Source organism: Phaethon aethereus (assembly GCF_964289735.1).
Source record: "Phaethon aethereus genome assembly, chromosome: 18".
NCBI lineage: Eukaryota > Metazoa > Chordata > Aves > Phaethontiformes > Phaethontidae > Phaethon > Phaethon aethereus.
In genome coordinates this window covers 2,932,386-2,955,726 of record NC_138594.1, presented here as the reverse complement: position 1 = coordinate 2,955,726, position 23,341 = coordinate 2,932,386, and the positions used below count along the sequence as shown (strand labels likewise).

At 56.5% G+C, this 23,341-nt stretch overlaps 1 protein-coding gene across 1 annotated transcript in view; it reads right to left on the bottom strand.

The window, feature by feature from the left end:
* Positions 1-23,341, bottom strand: part of NTN1 (netrin 1) — a gene marked incomplete at its 3' end in the record, with an annotated part of 107,050 nt that overhangs the window by 12,998 nt on the left and 70,711 nt on the right. The window contains exons 3-4 of the mRNA XM_082008233.1: positions 22,060-22,209; positions 18,823-18,876 (exon numbers count right to left, since the gene is read on the bottom strand). Coding sequence (XP_081864359.1) covers positions 18,823-18,876; positions 22,060-22,209 — 204 coding nt within the window. The remainder of the gene's footprint in view (positions 1-18,822; positions 18,877-22,059; positions 22,210-23,341) is intronic.

Here is a 23,341-nt window from a genome sequence, read left to right as displayed (position 1 = left end):
CATCTCCAGCTCTCCCAACCGCCCATCATTCCTCCACAGCCACCATTGGAGACCCCCGAAATGCTGCAGCAGGGCCCGGGGCTCTGCGAGTGGGGCAGGATGCTGGGGGGGACGGACACTGCCGGACCCCCATGGCCAGTGGACACTGGCAGTGCCAGACCTGAACCACACTTGCCCATGCAATACCCCAAGTTCCTGTCCACACTCTCCGGTGGACCATGACCTGAAGCCTTGGGTGAGAAGCCATGCCACATCCCCCTTAGCCTGGCATCTCCTTCCTAGAGGTGCTGACACTAAGCAGGCTGGGAGGGGAAACTGAGGCACAGGGCCGGGAAGCGGCTGCACAGCTATAGCATTTCCCGGTGATGGCTCTGCTTGTGGCTCTGCTGTGTACACAGGGACTGTGGCCTGAAGCCAGCTTTGGGACCAGAGCCTGCTGGAGGAGGTGGTCTCCAGTGGGAGATGCTCGAGGCCATCCCAGGCAAGGAGGGCGCCGAGGTCTCCAGATGTGCTGCACGGGATGCTCCGCGCCCTCTCGGCCCGTCAGCCTCGGTTCAGGAGGTGTTCCTGGGGCTGGAGGTGGGTTCAGAAACACGGGGAGCTTCCTCAGGTGGAAAGGAGATGCTCCAGGAGGTCTCATGGACCCCAGAGCCAACCCTCCCCACTGGCAGCAGAGCCAAACCCAGCCTGAGACAAAGCAGCAGCTTCTTTTCCAGCTTGAGTGGGGGAACCAACAGGAGAAGAAAACCCAGAGAGCCAAACACTCACAAGATCATCAGGTACCACCTCAGTACCAACACCTCCGATCGTGTGCCCCTCTCACCACGGCCAGGCAGAGGCACCTCATCTCAGCACCATCCTCCCGCGCCGCTGCTGCCCGCTGTTCCCACTCCTCAGGGGAGCACCCGCAGTAACAACGGCTTCACGCTCCCTCCGAACGACCTAGCCAGGGCCAGAAGTGAAAGCCGTGATATGAAGTGGGGCACCCTCCTCCTCCAAGAGGCCTGGCCAAGATCTCTGCCCTTGGAAACCCAGGAGCTGAGCCCATGGGTGCCAGCAGCTGACACCTCTCCTCGGCTTTTCTCATCTAACGTGACCTTGAACATCACACAAAACTTGAAGCACGCTGAAAAAAGACTAGATATTCCATAGAAGCCGTAGTTCAGAGGATGGAGACTTGCTAGCAAAGCCCCCGCCATGCCTACGTAGCAGGATACCACCACGCAGTGGGACGCGGCTGCCTGGTGTCACTGAGCCCAGGGAACAGAAATATTCCCAATCCAACTCACTGGTAAGATGTTCCTGGCCATAAACATGGAAGGAATAGTCTTTAAGGGAAATAAATGTGCGTGCAGCAACCTAACAGCCCAGGGAGGCTTTCCCTCGCCCGCGCTGACTGACGTCAGGCTGCGTTGCCGCCGGCGCGATGCTGCTCAGCTGCAGATTGCTGATGTTTTCGGGACACTGCCATGGTTATGGCAATCATGGCCGTTCTCCTCTGGCACGGAAATCCCAGAGCACTATCGATCTCCACCACTGCCGTTGCATCTCATCCCCTTCCCAGTAGTTGATCCGCAGAAGAGGCTGACCCGAGGGCAGGCAGGGAGGAAGCAGCTGAGCAGGGACAACGCTTGGGAGCTCTGGCTGCAGATTTCTGCTGCCCTGGACAAATCCGGGTCAGACAGACCCTGGCGAGCGGCTGGCTCAGGGGACTAGTGACAGGCAGGGTGGAAAGCAACTCCCACCTGCATACCCCGTGGCTTGGCCCCGGGATCTGCAAGCAGGTCTCCACCAGCCAGGCTGGCAGAGCTCGCCAAGAGCAGATCCTCCTCCAGCCCCACAGTACTGCCTCTGGGATCCAGCCCCAAGAAATAGCAACCAGATAGAAACCATCACTCTGGACTTCAGTCCAGACCACTCACAAGAACAACCCCAAGCCTCCTCAGCAGCCTCTCCCCGCAGAAACATCCCTAGCCACATCTGAGCGTCCCATTCCCTGTGCTCCTGCCGCAAGATTTCCAGTCTGCCCGAGATTACAGACCTGCCAGAAACCCATCCCAGCACCATTTCCCAGCGAGGGAGGCTGCGAGATGATGGGCCACCACCCAGCCACCCCCCAAGCCCTGCAGGACAGCACCCCATCTCCACAGCCTCTGCTTGCTTCCTGGGTGCAAACCAGAAAACGAGCTTGTGGCTTAAGACACCCATCTACAGCCCAGGTCTAACCCTGCTTTAACCAACGCAACCGCTGTCTCTCTGTCTGCCTTGCCTTTGCCTTTGCCTTTGCCTTTGCCTTTCTCTTTCTCTTTCTTTTTCTCCCAAGCCCATGGGCTGTGCCAGAGCCTCAGCTGGTTTAAATTGAACTTGATGTGGCCAGAGCCAGCTGGTGTAAATCAGTGTAAATCGCCAGACGCCAGGGCTGATTTACATGGGTGGGGGATTTGCCCCAGCTCATTTCCTTTGTCTCCTACGTGGAGAGCTCTCCTGCCTCCTGGGTGACTTGGAGGTCCTCCGGGGCCTCTTTGGGAGGGCAAATGCAATTTCTCAGAGTTGAGCCTTGAGCTCGCGTTCGCTGGTAAGCAGTGCCACATATGTGGGGTGATACTGCGAAGACTGCTGCTTGCTCAGGGGAGGTGTGCGGAGGGGATGCTGCAGGGTGTTATTTCAGCACTGCCTAATCCCTAGAAAAGACCCAGCTCTCGTCCATCAAGTGACATTTCAGCAATTTGGGCTCTGGGGGAAGGTTTGCTGGGCGGCCGGTCCCCTGATGGAAGGCGACAGCAGAGCCAAGCTCAAAGGCTGGGGAAGGGATGGGAGGAGGGGGCAGCGGGCTGAATGGGAGAAGAGGATTGTTTGGAGCCCGGAGTGCTCCCAGGGCTGTTTCAGTGACTCGTGCGCGCGTAGATGTGAGACTCTTGCAGAAGTTGTCCCCAAATTCTTCTGTTCCAAGCCTATGGAGTCCCAAGGCACGCGTGCTTGTCCTGGCGGCTCCCTGTCCTGCAGGTCCATCCCCGTGAGGCCACCAAGGATCAGCCTGGTGTAACCCGCCCTTGCAGGGCGATGCCAGAGCCGGACCAAAGGACCAGGCTGAGAGCAAAAGGAGGCTGCCTGAAGAAGTGGAGCCCACTGAGATGGGGAACAACCTGGTACCTGAAGCATTGGGGTGGGAGGTGTCCCGGTCCAGTCCACCCAGACCCTACAGGTGTGGTGGGGTGGGCACCGCTTGGCTCTGCTCTACAGGACTGGTGGATGGGGTGACCCCAGCTCTCTGCCCCATCTTGGTGTGCACCTGGGTGCAGAATAAGGGTTGGTCCTCACCCCAGTGCTGGCCTGCCCTGCTCCTCCCGGGCAGACCTGCCCTCCCAGCCTGCCTGGCCCCGGCCAGGGCTTGCCAGCCCTCAGCAGACCCTGAAACCTCTCCAAGACCCTCTTAGCCTGCATTTAAGCCGGCCATCTGCCTTCTGAAGGACTCAAATGCCCCTGGCCACGGCACCGCGGTGCGAGGGAAATCGAGCGGTGAGATCTGAAAGCCCTCCTCCCCCTGCTCCCAGCGCTTTCCTCCCTCAATTTGCTCAGCTGCACAAATATTTCAGTGCAAATCCCCATTTCAGAGATGCAAACCCAAAGCACAACCAGACCCTAATGCCTTTTTTTTTCCTTCCATTTTTTTTTCCTTCCATTTTTTTTCCTTCCTTTTTTTTTCCCTTCCTTTTTTTTCCCTTCCTTTTTTTTTCCTTCCTTTTTTTTTCCTTCCTTTTTTTTCCTTCTTTTTTTTTCCTTCCTTTTTTTTTTCCTTCCTTTTTTTTTCCTTCCTTTTTTTTTTCCTTCCTTTTTTTTCCTTCCTTTTTTTTTCCTTCCTTTTTTTTTTCCTTCCTTTTTTTTTTCCTTCCTTTTTTTTTTCCTTCCTTTTTTTTTTCCTTCCTTTTTTTTTTCCTTCCTTTTTTTTCCTTCCCTTTTTTTTTTCCTTCCCTTTTTTTTTTCCTTCCCTTTTTTTTTTCTTCCCTTTTTTTTTCTTCCCTTTTTTTTTCCTTCCCTTTTTTTTTCCTTCCCTTTTTTTTTCCTTCCCTTTTTTTTTCCTTCCCTTTTTTTTTCCTTCCCTTTTTTTTTCCTTCCCTTTTTTTTTCCTTCCCTTTTTTTTTCCTTCCCTTTTTTTTTTCCTTCCCTTTTTTTTTTCCTTCCCTTTTTTTTTTCCTTCCCTTTTTTTTTTCCTTCCCTTTTTTTTTTCCTTCCCTTTTTTTTTTCCTTCCCTTTTTTTTTTCCTTCCCTTTTTTTTTTCCTTCCCTTTTTTTTTTCCTTCCCTTTTTTTTTTCCTTCCCTTTTTTTTTTCCTTCCCTTTTTTTTTTCCTTCCCTTTTTTTTTTCCTTCCCTTTTTTTTTTCCTTCCCTTTTTTTTTTCCTTCCCTTTTTTTTTTCCTCTTTTTTCCACTACCGCATCCTAAGGCACAGTGACCCGCAGCGGGGATGCCCTACGCCTCCCCACCGGGTCTCCCGGGCTGGGAGTGACCGGCCACTTCCCTGCAAGAAAGCACAACCTTCCCACGTGTCCCGGATAACCGGGCAGGAGGGGATCTGGGAAGAGGCGGTTGCTGCCACTTGTTCACAGAGGGCTGGGAGCAGGTGGCGGGCGGCTGTTTCGTGTCCATCGCAGCTTAGTAAAACGTGTCAGCATAGCATTCAGCAGCTTTGCAGCTCAGCCCATCCCCTTGATATAACTAATTCTCTGGCTGAGCAAAGAGTTTTCACAGCTAAACACCTTCTTTGTTTTGCTTAGGGTTTGGCTTTTTTTTTTTCCAGAAGTTGCATTTTTAAATTTTTTTTTTTTTAACATCTTCGTTTCGGGGGGTGTTTTGAGCGGGGCTGGGGCTGCTAACGTGAGACAGAAAGCTGTGGGGAGCTGGGGCCCTGCTCGCCCCGCGCTTTGCTAATGCACCCCGCTCCCGCCGGAGTGCTGATGCTTTTGGGGCTGGGCAGGACGGAGGTGCCGGCAGCCGGAGCTCGGGGCACTGAGCGGCGTTCCAGAGAAGACGCTGCACGAGACCGCGTCTTGCTGCGCTTGCAGTTCCGAAATGAGCTTTAAGCCCTTGCGAAAGCCACATGTCGGTAACGGAAATTAAAGGCCCCTTGATTCTGACATGATAGAACGATTAAAGCCACATTTCTTGGCCTGGGTACATAACTCAAAACGCAGATATAAGGCTTAGATCCCCAAGGGGATTCAGATTTCTAATCCCAATTTATGCAGCTAAATTCCTATTGATTTCCCCCAGGTAGGGCCCTAAATACCTTTGCGGGCTGAGATCCAAAGCAGAGGTGTCGTGGCTTACACGGGGAGACCCAGCCTTGACAGCCTGGCCGCAGCGTTTCGGGGGGTGAAGGGTGCTTGCCTGCTTTCTCTCTGTGCGCTCCCGAGGGGCTGCGCTTCTGGCTGGGGCTCTGCAGGCGGGGGCCTGGCTGGCCCCATCTCCTGCTGGCCCTGGCTGGGATGTGCCACCAGACCGAGCCGCAAAATGAAGGTGCAGGTCCAAAGGTCAGATCCTAAACCTGTGAGCCCGTCGCTGGAGAGGATGGGCCTGAGAAAACGGGACTGGGGGGTCTGCTTGGGGTCCCAGATACCCCCGGAGCTGGCCACTCAGATCAGTGGGGTTGTTTCGATTTGCTCCAATGCAAGGAGACCGTGGTGATGAAGAGCTTCCACCTCTCCTCCGCAGGCATCTCCAAACCTGTGCTCCAGCGCTCGCGCTGCGGCTGCCTCCGCCTTTCTGCTCCCACCTGAGGGATGTGACTTTCTGCTCGGTGCTGCAAAACCCACACGAGTGCCCACGGGGAGGAAGGGGAACGTCTCACTGCTGCATTTTTGTGAGTTCTGGTATCGCAGTGATGCTGAAGATGGACCCCAGCGCTCCCTCCCTTCACCGGGAGTCAGGGCGTCCCAGCTCTCGGCTGCAGTCTGCGCCCAGACCTCGCAGCTGAGCCAACAGCGCTCTCAACCAAAGCCCTGATGTGGGTGCTCTCTGTATCCATGGGTGTTCCCGGAGCCCATCCAACGACCACAAAACTCTTCCAGGTGCTCCAAAGAACTGCTGCAGCCTGTAGTCCTGTAGTGGGATGTACAGGACAGCGTGTACAACAGCCTACAACTCCACGGGTCTGCAGAGCCCCGGGCTGTGCCATCCCCACGGGGCTGAGCGCTCCTCCGCACTGTTCAGGCTGCGGAAATAAATCTCCAACCCCTTCACAGGCAGCAACCCGACATCTTCAGCTTGTGGTTGGGAACACGGAGGAAAAGCACCCGGAGCAGAGGGGGTGTGTTTGGGGGAGGGCAGGGGCAGCAGCAGCGCGTCGCCGCTCTGTGGTTGAGCGTGGGCTCACAGGGCATGAAAACATTTCTGTGAGCCATCCCAAAACACCCCAAAGGCAGCTGGAAGACGTGCTCCCAGGCGAGACGGGGGACAAAATGCAATCCCACCACTGCCCAGCGCCAGGAGAGGAGACGACGACCCCGTGCCAGGGTTGGCCCGCAGCAGTGATGGCAGGGATGCCTTTGGCTCTTGGACTTCTGGACCTTTCCCCAGATGACCATGAAATCCTGTTTTGCCTCCCGCCACACTGAAGCTGCCCCTTGCTTCCATCCCGAAGAATTACTTTAACATCTCCTCCCTCAGTCTCAGTGAGTGACTGTTAGAGTCGTTTCGGAGAGGGCCAGCTCTGCTGGCCAAAGGGGCTTGCTCCAAGCTTCTAGCTTGTGGCCTTTGCTGACCATGCGTCCCGAGGGAGGAGATGCTCTGGAGTAGCCCTCTCCTTGCACGGGGAGCATGATGGGCTTCTCCGTGTGGGATGAGCGGCTGGGGCTGCAATGGATCCGGCTTGCGGAGCACACATTGGTGGCGAGGGATCAACGCTGTAATTTAATTTGGGCTGGACTCCGGTGGGAGTCTTTTGTCTCAGATCAGGCTGCTTTAATGTAAAAGCAAACTTAAGGCAGAGAATCTCTCCCAGGTTATTCACTTTAGCAGCGGGATCACTTCTCCTGCACCCTCGGCAGCCCCTTTCCCTGATCCAGCCGTTTAACGGAGCGGGGGAGTTTGTTATGACTAACCTGGCTCTGCTTCCCCCCACCTGGCAATGGCCCAGCTATGGTGCATGATGCCCTTTGCAAATATAACATGCAAAGTAGTGCTCTTCGTTTTGGGGCAAGTCACAGGACAGCCGGTGCCGCTGGCTTGGCCATCCCTCCAGCATGGCTGGGAGCTGGTACGGGGAGGCGGATAAGTCACAAGCCTTGGACCTGGGATGAGCTGGGACTGGGCTGCTCGAGTCGTGCATGTTGTGTGACCTGCAAAATGGTCCCCAGGCTTGAACCGGTCCCTTCCTCAGCCTCTGGACGGGGGTCTCGAGGGCCTGGGTCTGCTCCCAGCGGGTCTGTGCGAAGCGCTGGTGCGAAGCGAGGCCCTGGCATGGGGTTGCATTTAACCACCCGGCCGTGTGACTTTGTTGTCTGTCCTTGGTCACCTCCTAAGCTGGCCCGGGGCAGTCGGCCCCAGAGCAGCCGTCCCCGCGGCGTGCCCTGGGGAAAGGAGCTGGCGGGGGTTTGTCCCATCAGCTGAGACCCGGCCCCATCAGCTCGTGGGGCAGCCCGGAGAGGGTCTGTGACCAGTCCGCTCGACGTGTAAAGGCAGAGGCACCTGCTCGGGCACCGGAGCATCTTCTGGTCTCCAGAGCAGGCTCAGGAGCACCCTGCACCAGCACGTGTGTGCCTGGGGTGCTGAGGCCAGCCCTGCCCCGAAACAAGCACGGCCGCTGCCGCAGCAAGCTGCACCGGCCCCGCCGGGGCAGGAAAAGTGGGGTGAGTTATTTTCACTTTTTTTGGTGCTCTGTAGACCCTGTTAAAACCCCTGGTAATAGATACACAAAATCTTTTCTGCAGGACAGTGCCAGGGACCCCCCGGGACCACCTGGCAGGCGTAGCTGAGCCCTGCCTGCAGCCCTGCCTGCGGCCCTGCCTGCCCCCCCGCGGCCCAACGCCACGGCCCGGGCCACCGGCAGGACCCTCACCAGACGGGGTGTTTCAAAGACACCCTGAGGCAGCGGCCGGGCCGCTCTGTGTCTGCGCTGGGCACTTGTCACACGGTGCCGGGGGACGAGGTGGCTAAAGCCGCCCGCGCACCAGGCCAGGCAGCCCGGCGGGGCGAGCGGGGCCCGCAGCCCCCCCAGCCAGGATAACTGCCCCTACCCCCCTCGGGACGAGAGGTGCAAAGGAGCCCACGGGAGGCTCCTTTCTTCCGGCTGGACAAGATTGATCGAAAAACAAATTGGCACAAATAAAGCATGTAATTAGATTAAAGCTTCTCTCCTGAGGGGGTGGAAAGCAGCGGCGGGCGCGTCGCAGGAGCCCGCGGCCCCTCGCCCTCCTCCGCGCCATCCGGCAGGGCTCGGGGGGCGGCTGGCACCGGCCGCTCCGGCGGGACCACCAGCACCTCGCAGGATGCGGCCGGGGCTGCCCACCGCCGCGGGGGAGCTGCCCTTGCCGGGGCCGGCCGTGCTCGGCCACCCCGTTTCGGGCTGCAGCCCCACGCAGCATCCCGGCAGCTGGATCCGGGCATGGTTCGGATGCTGCCGGGGCACGTGCGTAGCTCTGCCTGTTTGGTCCTGCCCTGGGACCCCCGGAGCTGTGTTCGGGGGGGACACACCACCCCCAGGCACCACCCAAGCCCCACTGCGGTTCGGGGCGAGTTTGCTCCCTGCTGCTTTAGCCGCCTGCTGCCTGTTTTGGGGTGGGAGGGAATGGGCCTGAGCACTTTTGGGTGTCTCGGGATGTGGGTGCCCACGGCAGCCGTGGCCTCATCAGCACCCCAATTTTTTCTCAGATATAAAGGGAGCGAGTAGGCAGGCTACGGCTGCCGGTGACGCAGCGGGGTCAGCCCAGCCGTGCCCGGCGCTAGCGCACGGGAAAACACCCCACGAACATGGGAGCTTTACGGCGCATCCACCCCTGCCGCAGCACCCGCCTCGCCCCGGAGCAGCCGGGGCTGGCAGCACGTTTCCTACCCCCTCCCCGCAGGAGCAAACCCGGAGCCCCGGGGGACGTGGGTCGCTGGCCCCAGGAGCTCTCCATCCCCACCCGGCGCTTCCCCCCGGCACGCGTGTCCCCAGCCGCTGACCACGGATGAACTCCAGGGCTGCTGCTCCCCACGCCCCCGGGGCCACAGCCCTGCCGAGCGCCACCGTCAACATGATTAAATACGTTAATAGGAAACCATCTGTCTTCGGGAGCGTTGGCCACCCTATAAATTCCCGGCCTGACAGCAGCTCCCCGGCCGAGCGGGCGCTGCGTGGGACGCGGGGGCAGGACGCAACCAGAGCCGGGGCAAGTCAGACTTTCTGCTCCAGGGGAAACATGGCAGCGGAGAGCCGGTGCTGGGGACGAGGGCTTTGTTTCGCCAAGGGGAATCAGCATCTGGAAACGCCCCAGGATGGGGAGACATCAGTTCATTTCCCTTAAAAATCTGGGTTTTGGGTTTTTTGTTTTTTTTTTTTTTTAATGGGTTTGACAGTGATGCTGAGCTTGCAAGTCCTTGCTCTGAAGCTCATGGCTTGGCTGTGGTGCCCAGGGCTTGTGAGCACTCAGGTCCCCCCAGCATCAGAAGGACGGTCCCCGAGGCGGAAGCGTCCCAGAGCTGGGGGTGTGGGGATGGAGGGGTGTGGGGATGGAGGGATGGAGGGATTTGGGGACGCAAGGGTGGAGGGATGGAGGGATGCTGGGATGCAGGAAGCCCTGCGATGGGGTTATAAGAGCATGATGCAGTTGTACGTGAAGCTTATCTGCATTTCAGCAGAAGTTTTATCATGGTTTGTTTTGTTTTTCCCAGACTTTCTGAAATATTTTGAAGTGACCAGAAGTTTCCTCACTGGAAGCCCCTCACGCCTATTGTGCTCCCAGCCATTCACTGTGGATCACCATGAGAAACCTCTTTTCAGGAGGGAGCTGGATGCTGCGGCCGATCAATCAGTCAATCCATCACGCAGTCAATCCATCACCTTGCTTACAGCCCGAGACAAGTGAGAGAATACCCATGCAGGGCTGAATTAATTACTCATCTGGATGGGTACAAAGCTGGAGGCCCCCAGAGTTACACCAGGACGACTGAAATGAGAATTTTGCCTCCTGATTGTACCGCAGGCAGTGGTGCAGACCTTTATTCCCAGCCCGTGGGCTGCTCCCGGCTCTCCGCAGAGCTTGTGCTCACTGTTAGCGCTTCCTTGGAGCAAAGAGCTTTGATTTTTTTTTTTTCCCTACCAGTGCAAAGTCCTCCCTGGCCGTACCCCATCCCCGGCTCTGGGAGCACCCTCACCAAGACAGAGCAGGCACAGGCTGTGCCCGCAGCCGTGGCAGCTCCTCCCCAGCCCGGCCGGCAGCCAGCAGCCCTTCGGGCAGGAGGCGAGCGTGGCCGAGCCCTGTGCCCGGCTCCGGCCGGTCCCTTGCGCTGCTGATCCCCTCCAGATGTGCGAGCACTAACACGAGTGCACACACACATACATGCACTCGTTTTCATTGAGTATCAGTGCCGGGTGATGACCAAGACATGTCACTACTTCAAATCCGAATTAAAACCAAGGCTAGCCAGTACTCTGCTTGCAATTCTACAGAGTTAGGACGTTGTGATTTCCTTTGTTGGTCTGGAGACAAATCTAGTTTGAAATCAGGCACCTCCTCAGGCCTTTCCTTCTCAATACGTAACATCAATACAATGTCTTTTGGTAGTCCCTTTCACGTTAAATTTGCAAGGTGCTACATAAGCTGAGTTTTTTTGGTCTATTTTTTCTGAGTTTGCCTCTGATAAAAGAGGTCTCCCCAGGGATCAGCCCTGTGCTCCCTCTGTCTGAGATTTGGGAGGGTTGCAATCGTCAAGGCACGTTGGAAGGGCTGATTTGGGGCCACCTCTGAGACAAAATCATGGCACAGGGAGAGACTCCAGCCCCGCCATCAACCCATGAGGGGCCAAGGCCATGGGAGGCAGGGGGAGATGGACTTTCAAGGGACATCTCCCCGACCCCTCTGACACAGCCTCCGAGCCCGTGTCGGCGAGACGCCGTGGGCAAGTGCCACCATCCAAGCAATGACTGTGGTGCAACATGGGCGCAGAGCTGCTTCCTTCCCTCCCTGCTTGCTCAGTGCTGAGGGAGGACGTGAACTTCAGCGTGGTGTGGGACTTGCTTCCTCCAGCCCTCCAAGAGCCCACCCAAGAGCTGTGTTCACATGCCCAAGGAGAAGGGTGATGAGCTAGGTCCTCTCTGGCCAAGCTGACGGCACCCTTTGCATTTCTCCTTGTGGGTACAACACCGGGGAGAGATTTGCCACTGACTTCACCTGGGGATGGAGTTTAGATAAGCGTTGGGGAAGGGACTGGGGAGCAGCGGTTTGGCCCCGCGTCCCGCCCTGACCGGAGGTGCTGCTCAACGCCAGCGGCCCGTCCTCACGCCACCGCTTTCCGAGCAAGCCTCGCACCCCTTGCAGATGTTGTGGAGGCAGCTGGTGGCTCACATGGCCTTGACTCCTTGTTTCCAGCTGCTGCAGCTCATTAAAAGGAGCTATGGCACATTTAATCCTTTCCTCATGTCACTTTTCCCTTGAAGCTGTTGCTGCAGTGGTGATCACAGTGTTTATGTGACCATGAGCAGGGGGGACAGTGGTCCACAGCCTCTGCTTGGGAGTGGAACTGTTGAGCCAAAAAGACCACGTTCCCATGGGGATGCACGGGCACAAGCTGGCCAGGAGGCTGGAAATGAGGAGGTGGCTCCCAGCTGCCGGAGCCACGACATTCAAGCACAGCCCCTGTACCTGCAGCGGGAGCAAGTGATTTAACTCATCTTCTAACAGTGCCCGGTGAGGTTTTGCTGGGGTGATGCAAGTGCTGGTGGCAGCAGAACCTGAGGAACCCCTTTTCCTCCGCGTCCATCTACGAAGACGGCTGTGAGCCCATGGCCACCCTCTGAAATCTTCATTTTGCCCTTCTGCTGCGGGACGGACGAGCCCCGTCCCTGCTGCCTTCACCCCGTGGGTGCCCCAGGGGTGATGGTGTGTACCTGGGAGCAGGGGACTCTCCGCGGGTGGCTGTGCATCGCCTCAAATCATCTAGGCACGGGCAGGCAAAAATTAAAGCTCTCGACCTTCAGACAAAAGAAAAACAGCCCTTTTTATAGGGCAGGACAACTCTGACTACCAGCAAATGATGGTGAAACAGGAGTACCAACCCATCAGAGAGGCCGATTTTCCCCATTCCTGGCTCTCGGTGGAGGGTTCTGGCTAAAACTTGGAAACTTCACCCCAAAGCCCAAGCCTGTGAGTACTGAAAAGCCAGCTGCAGCCTGGGCAGGATGCGTAACCCCCAGCGGGATGGGAAGGCATCCGGGGGCTTCCCAAATCTGGGACATGGGTATGGGGCGGCGAGGGGTCCGGAGAGCACCACAGAGGCCGTGGGGGGAGGTTTGGGAGGTTTGCGTGGGGTGTGGGCTGTGGTGCACGGGTGCTGCACAGGGAGGGAGCGGGTGACGTGGGCAGCGGCTTGTCCCGAACGCTCCCACCGACGTGTGGCACGGCCGCGGGGGCTCGGCACCGCGGTGGCCCCGGGGGCCGCCCGGCCGCGCGAGGCAGACGGAGGGTTCTCCCCCGGGGAAGGGACGTTTTCAAGTCAATGTTTTCTACTATTTCCTACAAAGCTTCTATTTTCCCGGATTGAAGCCATAACCTTTGTGTGTGTTTTTTCTAAGTAAGTGAGACACAGAAGCAGGAACAGTCTTGAAAGGCTCAGACAGCCTGTGGGATTTATGGGGATTTGGTGTTGGTGGGGGTTTTTTTTTTGGTGTTTTTTTTGTTTTTCCTTGAGACTATTCCAGATTGTTCCAGAGCAGAGACCTGACTGCCCATCTCCCTTCTCCAAGCTCCTTCTGGAAGGCGTTAATCACCCTCGCACGCCCCGGCACGCATCCACCTCCGCGCTGAGTTGCCTCTGCACTCTGGGAAAGCTGCCACCTGCAGCCAAGCTGCTTTGGATCTGTGCACATCCGAGAGAGCCCCAGGGATCACCAAGAGTGGGGTTTTTCCCCCCCTTTTCTGAACTTATATCCAGCCTCTTCCTCACCAACCAGGAACAAAAGGACCCAAGTGACACCTTGAGCCCAAATGACTTTTGGAAAGTCCAGATTTGGTTTTGAAACTGCAGAGGCCAATTTCCAGGGGAAAACCGTGCAAAGTTGCATCAAACCAATCACCTGTTTTTTATTTAAGCCCACTAGCTGAAATCATCCACCTAAGATAATCATTTCCAAGCCAATCTGGATTCGATTCAGATAAGACAACGACTGACTGGCAGGTTTGTAAACCTTTTCCCCTCACTGTTGGGGGTTTTTTTTTGCCCTTTTGCTGTAGCCCACTCTGCGTCTCTGAATGGGACCAGAAAAGGACAGGGTGGTAGCAAGAGCTTTCCTCGCCTGGCCACAAAAATGAGAAGTACCCCTTCCTCATCCTCCCAATCTCCTGCCATGGGAGAGGATGAATGCATTTCATCTAAACAATTCCGTTTTGGACCGTTTCCCCAAATTGATTCGGACCTCTGAGAGCTAAGCGGAGCCAGGCAGGACCCCCCACGCCAAAGTCGACATTGTTCCTCTCCTTGTACCAAGGCCAGCTTTGGCCCGTGCTCTTTTGAAATTTACCCCAGGTTGACTCGTGGTGATGCTAAGTCGGCTCTTGGCGAGGAAGGTGCTTTCTGTCCTGCGTAGTTATGAGCAAAGGAAATAAAGCAGCATCTCTTCCAGACTGGCTGCAGCCAACGTCTCCCACTAATTTCTTTCTCCGTCTCTATAACCCTTTTGCTCCCATATCATGGGAGCTCTGGCTCACAGACACGCCGACTTAAGGGTTTGCCAAGAAAACATCACGAATTTCGGCAAGATGCTTCAGGCTGGTGGTGGGAGCTGAGCGGTGCCGAGACCCCAGACCGCCTGACGCTCCCTGCCGAGGGGAAGGGATGAAATATGGAGGGTTCAAGCTCCCTGGACAAAACGGTGCTTAAAAAGTCCAATAAAAATCACTGTGAGAAGAATTATGATCGGATACTGGGCCCATCAGATTGCTCAGCTTGGCTCAGCCTCTGCTGGGCTTTCATGGGGAGGCGGCGCACGCGGCTCCTGGTGAGATGGATTGGTCCCCGGTCGCCCCTCCGGGCAGGAGCGGGGAGATCCGGCCCTCCAGCGACGCGGGGATCCAAGAGACACTGTCGAGTCATTTCTCACGGCTCGCAGGCTGTCAGGACGCCCGGTTCGCTCCCAGCCCATGGATAACCCTCTGCCAGCCTCCGGCAAGGAGTCCCTTTGCTCAAGGGAGGTCTCTAACCCTGCTGAGATTTTCTCAGTTACAGGCTTTATGCAAACCCAGCTGGGCTTGGGCAGATCCATAAATAATCCTTCTCTCCAGAACAAGGATGCAGCCATTTGCTGCCCCGACCTGCGGCGGCTCAGGGCTGGAGGCTGCATCCCTGCCAGCGGCACCAGGGAGAGATTGTCCCTTTCTAGCGCGGCTGGAAGGTATTTCGGACACCTACCCGAAGTCCTGCTCAAAGGAGAGGGGCACGTCCTGACCGACATGCCTCTGATCCCCACAGCTGTCCCCATAGGCACTCCCCTGTGATGCTGCACGGGTGGCAGGGAGCACTCGGCTCTCCCCACCGGCTGCAGAGGGACCTGCTCTTCACCAAAATGTCCACGTTCGGTGCCTAAAATAAGCTGTGCACCCCCTTGTCCTGCTCAAGGCTCCTATAGCTGCAGGCTCTACGCTTTTGCTTTGCTGACCCTGGCCCTGCTCGCTAGCCAGCCAAGGAGCCACAGGGGCAAATAGCCCAGCGCCGGCCCCAGCCCAGCCGGCACAGTGACTGGCGCCGAGCTGGTGCCCGTGACTGCCGTGGGTCACACTGCCACAGCACATCGGCTCAGCGCAGGTGCTGACGAGGGCTGTGGCCAGTCGAGGTGGCATGTGGAATTTAGGATGGCTGAAGGCAGCTGCCCCAGTTGGCATTTGCCCAGGCCAGCACAGGGAGTTCACAGAAAGGAGCTCTTTCCCTGGCAGCGTTGGTACCTGCGTGGAGCACACAGGTGGGAGATGTGCCACCCCCAAAGCCATCCTCCCTTGTGAATCGCGGGGACAGCAGAGCTGGGGCTGCAGCAGCTCTTTCCTTTCAGCCGGGGTGTTGGCTGATGGCTGTGGATAAATGCTGCTTCCTCCAAGCCCTCGCCTGCATTCAGCCCCTCTCGTGGTCACGCTCTGGGAAGATGCGAGAGGACAAGGGGACTGGCAGGGAAAATATTGTGGATAATAAAGAATGTCCCCAGAAAGGCCCTTTTGGACTCACGAACAGGAACATGCCCAGATAAACTAGCTCCTACCAGCAGCAGAATGGCACTGAGGGATCCCTCTGTCCCAAACTCAGGGACACTGCTCAAGTGTCACCTCTCACCACCAGCTCCAAGGTTGGCAGGCGGATTAGCAGGGCAATGTGCATGTGAAGCTGACCTGAGGGATGCTTCCCACCACCATGATGGGGTGAAGCAATCGTTTACGCCCTCAGAAATGCACCCCATGCCCTGCAACCTGACCTCGAGCAGGGGAGGGAGCAGCACCAGCCAGGTCCTGCCATAGGAAAGGGCTGGAGCTGCTGTACTGGGTCCTGGCCCCTGGCAGGAAGGAGCCCAAGGCAAGGAGTCTCCACCAAGGACCAAGGACACCCAAGGGAGACTCAGAAAAGCCGGCTTCTCCCCCACGCCTCTAGTGATCCTCGGTGGGTCAGTAGAGCCTGCCAGGGCAGGCAGATGCAGGGTGGGATGTAAGTCCTCGTGGGAAGGCTCCCACCAGGCAAAGAGTCCCTGGCAGGGACAGACACCCTGTCTGGTGCTGGGGCTGGACGGAAAGGACAGGTCTCCCCAGGCTCCCGGGTCCTCTCTTGCACCAGCCCACAGCTCCCTACAAAGCTCATCCACCCAGAATGAGGTTGTGGCTGGGAGGTGCCCAGCGTGAGTGCTGGGGCTGCTTCTGCTCCCGGGGGCAGTGATGGTGCAAGGAGACCCCACTGTAGCTCCACACACAGGGCTTCATCTCAGGAGCCAAGCTCCTTGCAGAAAGGCTTGTGAGAAGCCATCTCTGCACCTCCTCGGCTGCCAAACATCCGCGTTTGTTGGCAGAGCCCGTGATAAACCCGGTGGCATTGTGGCACTAGAGGTCTGCTCCGCCATCCCTGCCGCAGGCTGGGAACAGAGTGGGTTTGGGAGGCTACGGGGGGACGAACAGACGGATCCTGGTGTGGAGCATAAAAGCTCAGTGTTCCCAGGCCACAGGACAGAACATTTAGTCTGCAAGTCCCTGCTAAATAGCAGGAGCCTGTGAGAAATCTGGTATTTTATCTGCTGAGCTTTTGCATTTAAGCAATGCTGGGGTTTATTATTACCCGATGGAGGGTGAAAGCATTGCCCGCAGGGTTGCAAGAGCCAAGTAGAGCTCAACTCCCTACTCAACACCCTCAGTTTGGAAATGGTGACGCCAGGTGCCAAAGGCCCCGTCCCCAAAGATCGGTCAGTAAATCGGGCAGGTGAAGATGCTCAATTTAACGTGATGACACTGTGGAGCAGAGCTCGCCCCAGCAGGATCCAGGTAAACCCCTCAGATCCTGCTCTGCTGCCGTCCACCTGCTGCTGCAGGGGGGACCAGTTGGGACTTGGCTTCTCCTGCAGTGCACACTCAGCAATGCAGCAGGCACGCTTTTCTGGAGGTCCCACCGATCCTCAAACCACTAGCTGGTGTGCTCTGTCTGCCTGTAAATCTTCCATCTGTCGGCAGCACCGTCCCTGCGTGGGGATAAATGAAAACGTTGCAGAGCCGCAGGAGCTGCCAGCTCTCACGATGTTCGTGAGAAGACCTGCCAGTCCCAAGGAGGGGACATCCGCACACGGAGTCTCCTTGCAGCCAGGACAAGATGGGAGGTTTAATGGGAGCTTTGGCAAGGAGCTATCTGGCTGAAAGAAGATGGTGAGATGCGCTATGGCATGTAATTAAGCTCCTGAGGAGTTGGGAAAGAAGAATTCTCCTGATGGAAGTGGGTAACGGAGCCTGGTGTTGTCAGGAAACGGTGTTGTCAGGAAACAGTGTTGTAAGGAAGAGAAGGCCTGCTTGACTTCAGGTTAGGTGGGACAGTCTCTATTCCTAATAGCCCAATACTTCATCATGATGGACTCACCAAGCTTCACATCTCATGTTGGCACCTAATTTATAAGGCAAAGCAACAAAAGGGCTGAACACCAGCACCTCAGCTGGAAGCATGCTGGCTGGGGCAGGTTTTTGGTGTGTCTTCATGGTCCTCTCAGCCCTGCAGGTCAGCGGAGACACCTTAAGAAGTACACGCAAAGCAATAGACACAAATCTGAGGTCGGAAGATATTTTCTTGCTCGTACCAAGAAATATTTCTCAGTGTCTTCTCAAGCGATATTTTTCTTGCCTAAGAAGACACTGAAATTGTGTTTACGGGTGGCAGAACTTGGCCTTTAAATCAGTCCTACAGAAAACCGTGGGCTTCACCTTCCAGCGACACTGGGGACTGAAGACCTTGTCCCTTTGCTCCCTGGGTTTCCCATCCCAGGAGGAGCTCCCAAGCATACAGCAGCACCCACAGCTGGCGTGAGAAGTCCTGCCGTGGGGCGAGCCTTGGCTCGGAGTTCAACGCAAGGTGATGCCCCATCACTTTTAGTACAAAATCCCTAATTTATGAACCCCCCTACACTGGTGAGACAAAAGTAAACAGCCTTTACACCCCGTGTCCTTCACAGTCGCGGTGCTGGTCGAACACCCCAGGAATCTGCAGGCAGCGGGACGGCATGACCCACACTTTCCTGGCTCCTGCTGTCATCCCCTGCTCAGCCCCCGAGGCAGATTGGGGACAGGGAAGTCCCTTGGTGACGTGGGGGGGGCAGGTGTCCCCCCCTCTAGGGGTGTAAATCAGGAGGGGAGGACGGTGGGGTGTCGGTGCAGTTGCAGTGCTGGAGATGGGGGGTACGAAGAGACGCGTTGAGCCCTCGCTCAGCATTGCAGGAGCCGCAGCTGCAGGACCTCCTGCTCCGAGCTGAGATGCTTCCCCTGCTCTTACCGTCACCGGTCTTGAGACACCTCTGAGCACAACCGGCCCCGGCGGTGCCACTAACCACAGCCGTGTCCCACCCCGAGGACCCGCGAAGCCGGACACGAGACATGTTGCTGTAGCGTGCACAGGTCACGTCAGCACCTGAGACTGCTTAGCGCGAGGAATACACGGATCTAGGCAAATAAAGGAAACGCTCATGTGCAGCAGTAGGCAATGCTTTTTGTTGTCTTTCGGAGGACTTTTTGTTCTCCAGTCCTTCTCCACCAGAAAAACTTGGTGGAACGTTCTCTTGGCCTCGTGAGAAGGTAACCACTAAACTTTAATAATCAACCAGCGGCGGCCTTGAGTCCTTCCCTCCTTTCCGCCAAGCGTTGGTTGCACATTGGGTAAACCCCGTGTGCCTATAGATTTAGCACCTCTGGGAAAAATCTTTGCATCTTCTCTACACTCCCACCTGCTCCTGGAAACAGGCTTCCCAGGATGCTGCACGCTCGTTTCAAACGCTCAGACATTTGGGGCGTAAAAGGAAACCACTTGTCCCAGTACAAACAACAGAATTTGTGTGTTAATTTAATGCAATTTCATCTCAGGCAGACGATTGCTCAAAAGACATTTGCTATCAAGGTGCTTTAAAAGAAGAGACAACATACCTGCAGGCTCCTCTGTGCTGCTGGCGGCGGTGGTGGGGGGAGCGGCAGGGATCTCTGTGCAGGACAGCGAGAAGCAGGCAGGAAAGGAGAGGAGATAAAAGGAGGTATTATTCCAGATCCCAAAGAACCTGGCCCCTGCACATGCTGCATTTTCCCTTCCCAACCATGTCTACCAGCAAAGGGTGTTTCCCAACTATGTACTCCAGCAAGGAGCCTTGCAAGAGCCCCAGAACCCAGCGCACCAGGACCATACCCACTGGGGAACTGGGCCTCCCGAGAGGCTGTGGGAAAAGATTTTTTAAACCAAAAAACTTGGCTTGTGGCTAAAAATAAAAGAAGATACAGCCAGCCAGGTAGTTGATACAGTGCCACAGCCAGCAATTGCTGTGCTGCCCAGACACAACCTGCAGCAATTGCTGGGTCCCAGTTTGTACACGGGGTGAGGGATGCTCTCGCAGGGGCTCGGAGGGTGTGTGAGCCTGGCGGGGCGGTGTGGCTGCCCCAGCAGGCACTGGGAGCGTTGCTGCTTCTCCCTGTCCCCGGGTTGTCCCTTCCAGCTGCTGTTCCCATCCATGTCTGAGGCATTGCTACCGCTCCTCCCGCGTGAGGAGGATGTGGGTAAAGTATAGCACCGGTCGGCTGGGATGCAAGTGTTATCTCACAGATTTAAAGGACACACGAACATATCTGGTGCCAACGCAATGGTCCCTGGTTCTGATTTGGGGACGGCTTTGTATAGCTGAAGCCACATAATGTTCTGAATCTTCACAGTCTGACTGTGTTTCTTGATGTTAAAAAGGAGGGACTGCAGATGGAACACATTATATGGTCCCAACTTTGGCAAGATAATCTCTTTTCCCCAGTGCACATACACAGCTCTCATTACTGACATCTTTTGCACACTTAGGGCACACAGTGCTGCAATTTCTGTGCATGCCTGGGAATCCTGGTGGGGGAACACCCTACCAGTCCATTTTGTAAGTGGAATTTAGGCATGAGCTGGGGGTTGGCATCCGCTCCTTCTGCTTCTGCTCTCGGATCTCACCTGGCCACAGAGGCAGGGTTTGCTGGGGTCTGCCTGCGTTGCAGCGGCGGCAGCTCGTAGGGGTGTAGCCCAATTAGCATTAGATGAGGTTTTGAGTTGTTCAACCTCATGCAATTAAACAGAGGCAGAAGTCCCTGTGAAACACATGGGGCATAGTCAGGCAGCACCTGAGCAGCCAGCACAGCCATCCCGAAGCTGGCGGCTGGGTGGGTGCTCGTGCCTGCGGGCACGGGCTGCAGCACAGACAGGCTCCACTCGTGTCTTGTTCGTTCCCCCCGGGGTGATTTTTGCATGGCTGTAAGTCTTTGCAAGAAGGAAAATATAAGCAGTGGTAAATCAGAGAGTAATCGTGCTCTTGCCGACAAGGTGGACAGCCCTTGCTCGCTGCAGCGTGCCTGTGCCCCCCCAGTGCCGGACAGGAGAGCAGTGTGGACTTGGATGGAGCAAGTGCCCTCCACTACACATGTACAACATACAGAGGTGTGAACTACATCCCCACACACGTAGGATGTGCTGGCTGACATTTTTCAAGGATGAAAACGTGCTGGTTTAGGTTTTCCTAGGATGAGAGACTTGAGAGTTGCTCCTATCCTCACTTTAATCGCTTTAGCATCGTACGTGCAGATCGAACTCCCAACTACTGCACAGCGGCTTGATAGCCAGGCCAGAGCGTTGCTTGAAACACATTTTGACCAAAAGTTTTGGCCCCTTTGGAAGGGTGTTCTGCAGTGATACAGAAGTAAGGGACTCCCACGGGTGCCAGGGTGGTGGCTGGCTTGCAGGGCCAGGGCAGGGCAGCCCTGCCAGGCTCACGCCAGCGGGCAGCCTTGAGCATGCCGGTTCGGCAGCTGGAGTGAGCACAGCCCGGCTCCAAACGCCTGGTTGGATCGTGTTGAAATTCTGTGTCTGTCCTTATTTAGTGCAATGAATCCCAAGGGAGGTGATGCAAGGAACAATTTACTCTCTGATTTACCATGGCCCTGGGGAATGATTAATGATAAACCTTTGCGCATACTTGCTGCAAAGCATACCGGAGCCATGACTGTAGCATCTTGGGGAAACAAGCATCTGGTTTGAGCTCTTGCCGTCCCATTGCGACACGGGGAAGAATGAATCTCAAGTGACCAAAAACCACCCTGGAATGTATGTTTTCTTCAGCGGGAGAAGGTGGAGAAAGGGTATCATCTGCCCCTTAATTTGGCAACGGCCATCCTGAGAGGCAGATGCTGCGAGGGGACAGTGCGGGAGCAGGCTGGATTCCCAGCAAAGACTTGATTCTTTCAACCTTTACTTTTCTTTTCCCGTTGGGCCTTTTTTTCCCTTTTAGCATCAGGGAGTCAGCCTCAAGGGGAGCAGCCCCTCCTTCCCAGCCCGTCCCAGGCACCGTAATTTTGATGCTTCGTTTTGTTAAGGCAGGTGGAAATGTCTCTCGCAAGGTGCGTGAGCTACTGAGTGATCCAACAACAGCAGAACCAACAGGCAGCAGAGAGAAGCACGGGGCTAAAGCACACCTTGCCCGAGCAGCGAGCGCTCGACGGGGACTGAGTGGGGATCTGGATGTTTGCGGAGCAAACGCTGCAACGGAGAGACTTTGGGTCTGGTGCTTGCTGCTGTTGTTTTAAGAGCAGAGGGTAAGAGCAGCCTTGGGAAGGCAAACTAAAAAGCAAACCGAAGGAAGCAAACAGTAAAACAGCCCGTGTTTCTGGGTGGATTGTGTGAGTGTAAAAGACCCCCTTTAGCAATCCAGGTGCTATTGGCGGCATTACTGTGATGGCAACTCCATCAAAGTGGCAGCTCCGCTGAGCTCTGTGCCCGTGCAGCACAGCCTGACTTTGGAGAGAAAAACCTGTTTGTAGCATTCTGCCTCAGCATCCAGACCTGATGTGGCACCCCAAAGCAAATGTGCTCTCGGGACCCCTTTGCTCTGTGAAGCAAAATCAGATTACCAGCAAATTGGGCTGTAGATGCACTCACACAACCCACCCAACAAGGCAGACGAGCTACTTGGAAGCTGGGGATGAACTGTGGGCAGTGCGGCTGGCAGGGCTACCCAGGCAGCCCCATCCCCCGGGCACTGCCCGCCAGCACATACGCGGTGGGGTTAGTGGCTGCCCAGCCTGGGCAGCAGCTCCTGCGGGTTTCTAAAGGTTAATATCTCTAATCTACAGACACCGAAAGAACGGTTCACCTACTTATGCAGGGGGCAATGGGAGAGCGGCTTTGCTGGTAGCCTTTGGCGCATCGATTGCACGTGATGCCGGTGACACCGTCTTTACAGGGACATTGGCCCGTGGTTTGATTACAGGTTTGGCCGGCAGCGCCCACGGGATGGCAATCACACTCTGCGGGGGGAACACACAACAAGAGGGTCAGGGGAGCGGAGAGCGGGCGCCGGCGACGTTGCGGTATCGGCGGGGAGCGGGGCGAGCGCCGTGGGCTGCGGCAGCTTTCATGGCACGGCTCCACCTTCTCCACGGCCAGTGCTGGACCTCCGGCAAACGTCCCGTCCAGCCAGCGACCGCACTGACCTGAAACAGAGGCGGCATTTGGCAGAGGGGGTGCACACGGCTGTCGCTTGGGCACAGAGACGGTAACACCGGTGAGGGGGTGGCCCGGCCACCGCCGGTCCCGCTGCGGGGACGGAGCGGCAGCCAGGACATCTTGCCCAGGGCACTGAGTGCTCTGCGGATCCGGGGAGGCAGCGTGGGGTGTCCCCGCTGAAGGATACCCACCCATGGGCACCGCAGCTGCCTCATCCCGTGGGTGCTGTGATCAAGAGTTTGCAGGACTGGAAGGGGAGGGGAGCAGGGTGGGCAGCACTGCCGGAGGGCTCCGGCAGCCACAGCACCCGCCGCCCCCCACCCCAGCCAGTTTCAAACTCCCTTGGGCTCCCTGGAGCAGTGGCGGGGCTGTAAGGAAGAGGTACAAAATCAAGGAGCGTTTCCTCACCCCTTCAGCACACGAGATCTCGGGCAGGAAGCAATTGCTTTCAGGGATGTTGGGAATTCATTTCACGTGCACTACGTGGAAAAAAAGACCCCCCAAACCCACCCTCCTTTCAGCGCTTTCGCTCGAGCCCTTCCCCGCTGTGCAGCATCCCTGGCAGCTGGCACTGCGGGCGCAGGAAGGAAATGCCCTTGTGGGATGCAGGCAGGCTGGAGGACCTGCTGTTCCCGGCCAGATGGATGGAGGCTTGACGGCAGAGCTGGGCAGATGTGAAGGGTTTGGCAGGGGATGTAAATACTGCACTTGAAATCATTCACCATCTCATTTCCCACAGTGGGACTTACCGGCGCAGCTGTTTATTAAAAAAAAAAAGAAAAAAAAAAGCCAAAGGAAAAAAAAAATGCCCCCCCCCCAAAAAAAAAGAAAAAGCGTCGGGGCTTGTTATCATCACTGCTCCAAAAGGATTATGGCCTTGCACATTTGTTAACAGCCCTGATTTCTAAGAGCTGCAAGCGCCGTGCCAGACTG